General features: G+C 41.0%; 2 protein-coding genes across 2 annotated transcripts; one reads left to right on the top strand and one right to left on the bottom strand.

The window, feature by feature from the left end:
* Positions 1-2,834: 2,834 nt before the first annotated feature.
* Positions 2,835-4,345, bottom strand: LOC116169071. Its single transcript, XM_031485096.1, has 2 exons — positions 3,826-4,345; positions 2,835-3,710 (listed from the first exon to the last, which is right to left on the bottom strand). Exons 1-2 carry the CDS (start codon positions 3,982-3,984, stop codon positions 2,835-2,837), a joined length of 1,035 nt encoding a protein of 344 aa, XP_031340956.1. The 5' UTR covers positions 3,985-4,345.
* LOC116169070 lies at positions 4,332-9,325 on the top strand. The gene is made up of 8 exons (XM_031485095.1): positions 4,332-4,545; positions 4,601-4,666; positions 4,722-4,793; positions 4,853-4,921; positions 4,980-5,054; positions 5,117-5,185; positions 5,239-5,427; positions 5,487-9,325. The coding sequence occupies exons 1-8, from the start codon at positions 4,345-4,347 to the stop codon at positions 8,664-8,666; spliced, it is 3,921 nt and encodes a 1,306-aa protein (XP_031340955.1). The 5' UTR covers positions 4,332-4,344; the 3' UTR covers positions 8,667-9,325.
* Positions 9,326-10,238: the final 913 nt, after the last annotated feature.

The following is a 10,238-nucleotide window of genomic DNA, read 5'->3' as shown; positions in this document are numbered from 1 at the left end:
AAATCCAAGAATTGAATTTGTCACTATAACCTCGCCACTTCACTAAATATTTTTTGTTTTTTCCTCTTCCTTTTTCTTCCAAAATCTCGTCAATTTTAAATACTGTATCTTCGTCTATCGTAACAGCCTGCAGTTCTTCCTCATAAAAAGTCCCTTCTATATCTTCACCGCTTAAATCCACTATTCTGTACACAGGCGGACGTCTCTTTATAACTTTAATAATTTTAAACACCTCTTGACTAAAGTTACTCTCATATCCCTTTTCAAAATGATATTTGGTTCTGGTGATTCTCACGTGTTGTCCCACTTTATATATAGGTCGAGTTTCTTTACCAAAACCCTTCGCGTAGAGGTTCTGCCAAACTTTCAAAATGTTTTCTTCGTTCACATCATCAGGCGCCATCTTGATCGAAGAATGATAGGATTTGTTATATGCAGACACCAAATCTTGTAGAACGTCCACGTATTTGAATGTGTTCTTATATGTAAAGTAGCGGTGCATTTTCGTCTTTAATGTGCGATTCAGCCGTTCGATTATGCAAGCTTTTACGTCGGGATTATGGGTTACATAATAATTTATATTGTATTTTTTTAAAAATTGTTGTACGCTTGCTGCCACAAACTCTTTTCCTTTATCAGTTTGTATATTTTCAGGTGTATTGTCACATTCTTCAAAAATGGACGAAAACGCCTCAATTATAGAATTTGCGGTTTTTTGCTTGAGAGGTCTTGCCCATGCTTTCTTACTGAATACGTCAATGACCGTTAATATGTAATTATAGCCTCTGTTGTTTTTCGCTAGGCTTCTCATATCACAAAGATCGGCTTGCCATAATTCAAACATGTTGTTAACTATGTATTTGTTGCGTTGAAATTTTCTTTTAACGGGCTTGTGCACAGTATATGCTTCTTGTTTTTGTAACCATGCTTTTACATCCTCAGTTGAATATCTATTTTTTAACGCTGAAGACAAGGAGGAAACTCCACCGAATCCGGCAGGATGTGAAGGATCATAATATATGCTTTCCATCTACTTAAAGTTTAAAGGTTTTCCATCCGGGAATATGCAATCGTTTAGAAATTTTTGGGTTTTCGGTGTTCCATCCACCTCGCTGTAGCCCACCAGAACTTTTGGAACGCTTCCTCGTATCCGGTTGCTTAAGTGCACTTCTCGTCCGTTTCGCAGCAACGTCTTGATCGGGATTCACGGTAATTTTTGGTCGTTTCGAAATAATGTCTTCGGTTTTTACAACACTTTGTTTTTTGCCAATAAATTCTTGAGGAACATTAATTTCTTTGACGAATTCTGCAAACTGTCGGCCACCTTCTGGATTTGTTGATTGACGCGGTCTTATTGTGTCGTGTATTAAGTCGATAATATTCGATGACGGGATTACTTCGCCTTTTATTGTGACAATTCCTCTATTGTCCCATAAAATATCACCCGAAGCGTTGAGTATTCGTAGAAAACTTTCGGCTTTTTTCTTAAAAGTTTGTGGAATTGAGGCTATTATTTCATCTTCTGATATTCCTGTAGGCTTCGATTCAATTGCTATGCTTACAGGTTTTCGCATTTGTTCCGAAAAATGTAAATATTTCTGTAAAACTTGAGAATACTGTTGCCACTTTTCATATGAAGACAACTTAGAATTTAATACTTGTGACATTTCGTCATCAATTTGCGATAAAACATCGTCTTTCCTAGTTTCATTTGCTTTAATTCGCTGCATAAATTCCTGCGGTACGAGTAACATTTTCTTTGCGTGTTCCATGATTATTGAAAAAGACTTCCGAGTAAGCCGCCAAGTAACGGCCCTAGCACAAATGGCAAGAATGCACCTCCGTTTTGAATTAGTATCTGTTTCTTCTTTTTTATCTTTTCACGGGGCGTTACCATACGCCGTAAGATGGTTTTATGACGAGCGAGACTTCGCTTCTGATCAGCGGTCAAATCGACTTGTCCTTTTAAAGTGTTGTAAATACACTCACATATGCATTCAATTTGATTGTCGTCCAAACATTTTATCAACGCTAACCGCTCCTTTGGTCCCAATTTTGAGAGAGCACGAAGCAACTCGGAATGTTTCGTCAACTTTGAAACCATTATGAATGTACCAATTGCTCAAGATTCAAACCTTTAATACCCTTTTTTGGTATATATACCACACAAGCGCCATCTTCTTCAAATATCGATGTTCTATAGCGGAAAACATCCGGTGTACTTTGTTTTAAATCGAATAACAGATATCCGTGGGGTTTAGACGTTGCATCATTATACGCTTCTTCTAAAAATTTGGAGTTTTCAGGGCAAATTTGCCGCGTTAAATGCTTTATTTGTGCCCGATCTCGGGGATTTTTGAATAAAATAATGTAGTGTGCATTTAAAGATATATCTCTCTGTCCTTTTCCTTGATGAAATATGTTTTGGGTTAGAAAGAAAACACTGAGGTTACGATGATGACATCCTTTTGTAAAAAATGTCAACAATAGCTCCATTTGATTCACGCATTAAATCATCAATAATTATCAGTACAGGTTTTAAGCCATCGAAACTGGACATATCGGGTAAGCCTTGATGGAATTCAACACCTTTTAGATCTTCGTACAATGACTGCCATTCCCCGTAATGCCAAACTATTTTTTCAAACAGTACAGAGCAGATGTTTGTTATATTTTTTAGAAAGTTTACAATAAAATAACTCTTTCCCGACCCGCTTGGGCCACTTACAAGAGCGGAAAATGGATGAAGAAATTTATTTTCCATTGTAATGTCTCGAAGTATAACACCAAACTGATTAAAAGAATGTAGAACTTACATTTATATTTATTTACATTTATTTGTACAAGAACCTATCATCAAAAGTTTGCATATAATCCTCTATCTTATCAATCACAAAATACGGATACTTATGGACTAACTCATGTATAACTAAAGGTTCAGTAGTTAAATTTGTTAGCAAATCGTTATAACTCACATCTTTTTGCTGACGTCTATCCAGAATGTCCACAACTTTTTCTACAAAGTTTTTGAAAGGACAATCATTACCTTCCAAATAATTACCCAAATAATTAAGCTTCTGACGTAAGTAGTCTGCCATAGCGATCACTTTTTCCAGGGTGACGAGTCCCAAGTACAGTTCACAGTGGATTTCTTTCTTCGAAATGATACGCGAAGCTTTATATTTTCTGCAGCACCGTACATGAAAATCTTCTAGATCGAAAGTTTCATCTTCTTCCTCGCGCTTTACTGCTCCGACGATGTCTTCTAATTCGCTTAAAAAACTCTCGAAGGCACTCTTTGAAAAATATATGCTCCGATCCTTGCCTTGTATCTTGACACAGGGGCAATCTTCAAATACGTCTAGACCCACTTTCAGGATTTTGGATCCACTATTATTTAGATTAAATGTCGACTCACTGAGTAATTGCTGTCGTTCTTTATCCATAAACTTGTTATGTATGCGCTTACGGTCTTGTGTTGATAAACAGAAATCTTCGTGTCTGGGCACTGGATTATTGTAAGATGAGATGTTGTATTCCTTCATAACTTCCCTGCCGAATGCTCGGTGATCATCCTCTGTGTAGCAGAATTCTGGCGATGATGCAATAGGCTTGTAGTAATTGAGTGTCGTCGACAACTTTTCAGCAGTACCAGGATCTCTGGGGTTTGTTGATGGACGAGAATAAGGTTTGCTGTACGAAAACATAATCTGTAACGAAATGTAAAATTAGAAGACAATTGCAACAATTTAATTACCAATTAGAAAACAATTGCAACAATTTAATTACAATTATATCAAAAAAAACAGAGGCGATTGAACTTACTTGTAACTTTGAACTAGTACACTGACACAATATCACGTTGAACACTGAACTGAACACAAATGAGAACGAGGCGCAACCCTCACCAGCTTTATAAACACCGCGTAACTGTAAATCTAATACGTCACTATAATCGCGAATTAAATTAAAAAGATGAGTCATAGTTGTGCAGGTGACGATGAGTCATGACGAGAACAAAAGAAAATGATTGACGTGGTGCCATAAAGACGACCACAAGAACAAAAAATGTGGCTATTCATGCGGAAAACAGGTTTAGCGAATTATGAGTCATGCATTTTAAACAATAGATCGTGTTTAAACAAGCGGAAAACCGGTTTTAGGAGAACAATAAAGCGTTCGGCAATGTTCGGAAGGGATCGGATTCTATTTTACCTGCTCTGATATAAAAATCTTATTTTCGGGGACTCGGAATTACTCGCGTTCTTACATTTGTACGTGCGTATTTTTCGAGTTTTTACGTGATCTTTGTGTTTGTGCTTTGTGTGTATTTTAACTTGTGCAATGGCTGCCCATTTTAAATCCTTGTGTGCTGCGTTCGATGCTGGCTTCCTTTCCGAGGATGCCATGGTTAAGGTTTGTGAGCAGCTGCACAATATGATAACTTCCGGTGAAGTGATTCCTGAAGAAGAAGACATTGTGCACTTCCGGCGTCTTCGTGATGTGGTGGGTACCATTCAAACGCGCCTGCTTCAACAAAATGTGGTAAGTTTTTAATATTTGTACACTTATAAATTTCTAAATATAAATTTCTTTGTAGAATTCCCATCACGTTGCTGCTATAGCAAACAATCCGCAGTCGCAGCCCCTCGACCTCTGTGTGAAAGTAAGTTTATTTAATTTTTAAAGTTTCGTTTTCTAAATGTTGTTTATTTGTACAGAATGAAGTTTCGCCGTCCACTAGCCGTCAGCTTCAAGGAGAGCAATCTCAGCCCCTTGATCTCACTGTAAAAGTAAGTTCATTTTATTTTTTGGAAACTTGTTGATACTTTAATTGTAAATTTCATTACAGCATCCACCGTTGCCATCTGCCCCTGGCGACTACAAACCCCAATCGCAACCCCTCGATCTCTGTGTGAAAGTAAGTTTACTTTAATTTTAAAAGTTGCTTCATATGTTAATTGTACATTTCCTTACAGCATCCACCGCAACCTTCCGTTTCGGCTTCCCATGCAAAGCCTAAGCGAAAGCATGCTGCTCCGTGTGTAAATAATGTAAGTTGAATAATAATAATAATTTTCAAGTGCGCAAGTTCTAAATGCTAACGTCTTTACAGATTCTTAACCCTCAACCATCAACATCGAGACTACAACCAACCGCACCTATAGTGCCCTGTGTAAATAATGTAAGTTTTGCTTTAATTATTCTAAACAAGGAATTTAATTAACTTCTTTGCAGCTGAACTCCGAACCCTCTACTTCGGGTCTACACCAATTATCACCCCAAGTTGGCCGTGGAGTACCTCGACGTTTCTTAGTGTTGTCAGAGGGAGAGCGGGTAATAAAGAAATTCAACTTGACAGCCCAACAGTTAACTATCAAGTTTGATGATGCGGAGCCCAATGAAGCACCTCTAGAATGGCTTAAGGTATGCATACAAATCTATTTTTATTAAACTAAACTTCATTCTGTGTATTTCTGTTACAGAAATCACTGACTGCGCTTATTAATTATATAACTAAGAGGCGTAGTGTGAGTGATCGCATTGGATTAATGCTGACAAATAGCGAGTTTCCTGACAACCCTCTTGGATTTTCATTCCGCCGTATCGACCAACTGAATGCTAACGTCATGCTGAAGACCATGGACAAGGTTATGCAAAGTAATAAGGCGTTCTTCTCCAGCGATGCACTACGGGTTGACGTGAGTCTAATTACCCTCCCTAATGGCAAGGGGCGGCAACGCATGACGGGTGTTACTTTTGAGGAGTTCTCGCAGCGAAAACACGGTATCATTCTCATTAACAACAATGATACTCTGTGCCTCGCTCGTGCGCTGGTCACCGCCATAGCTTTCCGTACCAACTCTATAGATCTGCCCTACCTGAAAGTTGGCCATGCTCTTCAGGCAGAAAAAGCTGTTGAATTGTGTGCTGCGGCAGGCGTAGATTTGAGTAACGGAGGGACCATTGAACACATACGCCAGTTTCAAGACCACCTCACGGACTATACGATCGTTGTCTACAATCATCGGATGGGCAAAACGGTGTATTTTGAAGGTCTACGATCCCCTCAGCGTCAAGTGCTAAACCTCCTCATGGAGAATGAACATTACAATGTGATTACAAGCCTAACGTCCGCGTTTAGTTGTGGCTACTTTTGTGAGTCGTGTCGTGTACGCATGAGTGAACGTAAGGCTCACAAAAACTGTAAGTACATTTGTCCCTGTTGTCACAACAATCCCCCGTGCAACAAGGATGTTGTGAACATTAAGTGCGCGGAGTGTAATCGCGATTTCCGGGGACAGGAGTGCTATCGCTATCATAAAGACCAGAATTTATGCTTGCAAGTACGTCGATGTCGGACGTGTTTAGCTACGGTATGGAAGTCGAAGAAGGCTCACAAGTGCGGTTTCAAGAAATGTGTCACATGCCAAGCTGATCGGCCAATACGTCATCTGTGCTACATGGCAAAGAATACCCCAGACCAAAAGAAATTAAGCAAAGACTTTGTGTTTGTTTTCTATGACTTTGAGTGCCGTCAGGACGAGCAGTTTGAAAATCGTGTTGACACTTACGTCCATGTGCCCAACTTATGTGTCGCGCAACAACTGTGTAAGTCATGCATCACAACCAATACAAACATTAATATCCCTTGTGATAAATGTGGTCCTCGACAACACATATTTAAACAAGACCCCGTTAATGAACTTTTAAGTCTCGTGTCCTCGTTAGCCAGGAAAAGTCGTGACGTCGTGGCTATTGCTCACAACAGCAAAGGGTATGATAGCATCTTCATTTTGAAGGAAATGATGAAAACTCCTTCAGCATGGAATCCTGACATCATCGCCACGGGCACAAAAATTACATCATTGACGTGTAATAATAACGTGCGATTTATCGACAGTTTGAACTTTATGCCCGTCCCGTTAAGTGCGCTGCCGAAAACGTTCAGTTTCCCTGGTTGTAAAGGCTACTTTCCACACTTTTTTAATACTTTGGAAAATGCTAATTACATCGGACCTTTACCCGCTCCACATTTCTACGGTGCCGAAGAAATGTCTGCTAAAAATCGCGAGGATTTCTTAAAATGGTACAACACCGAAGTGTCGCGCGGAGCAGTTTTCGATTTCCAATCGCAAATTGTGCAGTACTGTGTCCAAGACGTCAATATCTTGCGCCAGGCGTGCGTGGAGTTTTGGAGCAAGTTTGTGGAAGAGAATAAGGTGGACCCATTCCGTGAGTGCTGCACTATTGCCTCTGCGTGCAGCCTGGTGTTTCGCCGAAACTTCCTTCAAGAGGATACGATTGGGCTCATCCCACATGGCGGGTACAGGATGGCTGACAACCAAAGTGGAGTCGCCATCAAATGGCTTCTTCATCTGCAATCCACCGAGGTCCCCGACCTTCAACATGCCGGGAATACTCGAGAGGTGCGTTTACCTGAAGGAATTTTGGTCGACGGTTATTCGTCTAGCACCAACACCGTGTACCAGTTCCACGGCTGCTATTTTCACGGCTGTGAGACATGCTTCCCGGACCAGACGACGCCACTAAAGGGCAACAGAACTGACACAATGAGCACACGGCGTGAGAAGACCGAAGCTATTTCCAGCCGAATAAACTCTGCGGGATACAATTTGATTGAAATGTGGGAGTGCAACTTCAAATCATATCTCACTAATAATCCTGAGGTCGCTAACCGGCTAAATGGAAATAATGTTTTAAGGCATGAGCCCCTAAATCCTCGTGATGGTTTTTTTGGCGGCCGAACAAATGCCGTCAAGCTGTACCACAAGGCCGAAAAGGGGGGCGAAATAAGATACTTGGACGTGTGCTCCCTCTACCCCTACGTGAACAAGTATGGAAAGTACCCTCTGGGCCATCCCCGTGTACTTATAACGCCTGAAGAACTACGGACCGTCAACCTAAACACTGTAGAAGGCATGGTTAAGTGCACAGTTCTTCCGCCCCAAGATCTTTACCATCCCGTGCTTCCGTACAGGTGCCACGGCAAACTGATGTTTCCCCTGTGTCGTACATGTTGCGAAACAATGCAGCAAGGGGAATGTGAGCACCCTGAAGAGGAGCGGCAATTCGGTGGGACATACGTGGCCGACGAGCTACGGAAGGCCATTTCGTTGGGATACGTTATTGCCGACCTTCAAGAAGTGTGGGAGTATGAGACCACCCAATACGACCGTGCCGCAAAAAGCGGCGGTTTATTCAGCGGCTACGTCGACAATTTTCTGAAGACCAAGCAGGAGTGTAGTGGATGGCCAGCCTGGTGTGTTGACGATGAGGCGTGTATGCGCTACCTGGCAGAGTACCTCGAACACGAAGGGGTTCAACTTGACCGGACCAAGATTCAAGTGAACGCAGGTCTTCGCTATATCGCCAAATTGTTCCTCAATTCTTTTTGGGGAAAGTTTGGTCAGCGGGACAATCTCTCAAAGACTGCCATTGTCTCGGAAGCTGAGAAGTTCTTCCAAATGCTCACTGACCCGGCCGTGGAACTCAACTCGATCATTCCCGTGAACGACGAGACCCTAATCGTCAACTGGACTCTCCCGGAGGAAGCAGTCGAGCCCCTGAAGACCACCAATGTGGTGTTGGCAGCTTATACAACCGCCCATGCCCGCCTTAAGCTGTACAGCTACCTCGAGTAGCTGGGTGATCGGGTCTTGTATTTCGATACAGACTCGGTAATCTTCACTGAGAAGCCGGGAGAATGGTCGCCACCTTGCGGAAACTTCTTAGGCGACATGACGGATGAAATTGAGTGCTATGGTCCAGAGAGCCGTATTGTGGAATTCGTAAGTGGCGGTCCCAAAAACTATGCGTTTAAAGTGTTTTCCCCCCGCGACAATAAACATAGTGTAGTTAAGTTAAGTTAAGGGCATTTCCCTGAACTATAAAAACAGTGCCGTGGTGAACTTTGACTCTATTAAAGACAGTGTATTGAACAATGCCCCAGAGACCTATGTGGAAACGGACCGTCGCATAGCTCGCACGTGTGCCTTTGATGTCATCTCCAGACCGGAGAAGAAAAGGTACCGCGTCGAGTACACGAAGCGGCGTCGTTTAGAGCAGGGGTATGACACACTGCCATACGGGTATAAAACGTAATTTTTTGGGTACTTTGTAAATATTAGATTAGTTTTGTAAATATAAGGTTAGTGTGTACATATTTAGTTTTTTAAGTTTGTAAATACGTTCTGTGGACTAGGCCTACAGGGGAACACCACATTAAAAAAAACGCGCCGTGAGATCGACGTCACGGGGTGTTTGGTGTTTCTGTCGCAGTTGAGTGATTTTAACCCCGCAGTTACACCTGCAGGTTCAACATTATGTAGCATGTGTGAGTTAGTGGTACTCCGTGACAATATAGCTCTCACGGAGCTACCACGCACAGTGGAAACCGTTATAGTGAGCAAAAGACTTATCTTCAACGATATGAAGACAAAAATTTATACACTCTCGGAAGACCTGTGTAATTATATAAGTATGTGCGAGAACAGTATGAATTGTATAACGGACGCAATAAACGTCCTGAGGGAGATGGACGTGTCCTCACCTACGGAGGAAGAAGAAGCGCTTGATCTTATGAACCGCACAATAAACAATTCAGTGCAACAGTTCACGGCAGTGATCGATATGTGGCCGGAGCTCAGTGGCTCACGCGTGGAGGTCCTAGTTCAATTATTTAATAAACTTTTTTAATTTAACCTTTATGTACATATTTAGTTTTTTAAGTTTGTAAATACGTTCCGTGGATTAGGCCTACAGGGGAACACCACGTTAAAAAAAACGCGCCTTAACTCTACCTCCTGGGTGGTGTGGAAACGGGTTTGTATTGTATATTTTAAATTGTAATTTGCGCTTAATTTTTGATTGTAATGTTTTTTTTTTTAATTGTTGCACCCTAATAAACATAATTAAAACTTGTTCATTTTCTAACTTCTATTTCAGAATAGGTAAAAGATGGACGCAATGAGTAAGAGAGAGATAGACGCAGTGAGTAAGAGAGAAAGATAGAAAAAATTTCAAATTTCCCGCCTTTGGCGGCCATTTTATTTTTCCGCCATTTTGTTTTCAATTAGAGTTACCTGTGTGTGTAATTATTACATATGTGTAATTATTCTTGATTATACGATCAATTTAAATTAATCTTGATTGTAATGTTTTTTTTGTTAATTGTTGCACCATAATAAACATAATTAAAACTTGTTCATTTTCTA

This window comes from Photinus pyralis, unplaced genomic scaffold, assembly GCF_008802855.1.
Source record: "Photinus pyralis isolate 1611_PpyrPB1 unplaced genomic scaffold, Ppyr1.3 Ppyr1.4_LG4, whole genome shotgun sequence".
Taxonomy (NCBI): Eukaryota; Metazoa; Arthropoda; class Insecta; order Coleoptera; family Lampyridae; genus Photinus; species Photinus pyralis.
Note: the sequence above shows the minus strand (reverse complement) of the source record. Positions and strands in the feature narration are given on the sequence as shown.

Bases quoted from the DNA above. Each gene is read 5' to 3' on its own strand.
- LOC116169071 (XM_031485096.1), bottom strand. From the start codon at position 3,984: ATGACTCATCTTTTTAATTTAATTCGCGATTATAGTGACGTATTAGAT. The intron at 3,711-3,825 runs GTAAGTTCAATC...ATTTCGTTACAG, and splicing joins GTACTAGTTCAAAGTTACAA to ATTATGTTTTCGTACAGCAA.
- LOC116169070 (XM_031485095.1), top strand. From the start codon at position 4,345: ATGGCTGCCCATTTTAAATCCTTGTGTGCTGCGTTCGATGCTGGCTTC. The intron at 4,546-4,600 runs GTAAGTTTTTAA...ATTTCTTTGTAG, and splicing joins GCCTGCTTCAACAAAATGTG to AATTCCCATCACGTTGCTGC. The intron at 4,922-4,979 runs GTAAGTTTACTT...ATTTCCTTACAG, and splicing joins CCCTCGATCTCTGTGTGAAA to CATCCACCGCAACCTTCCGT.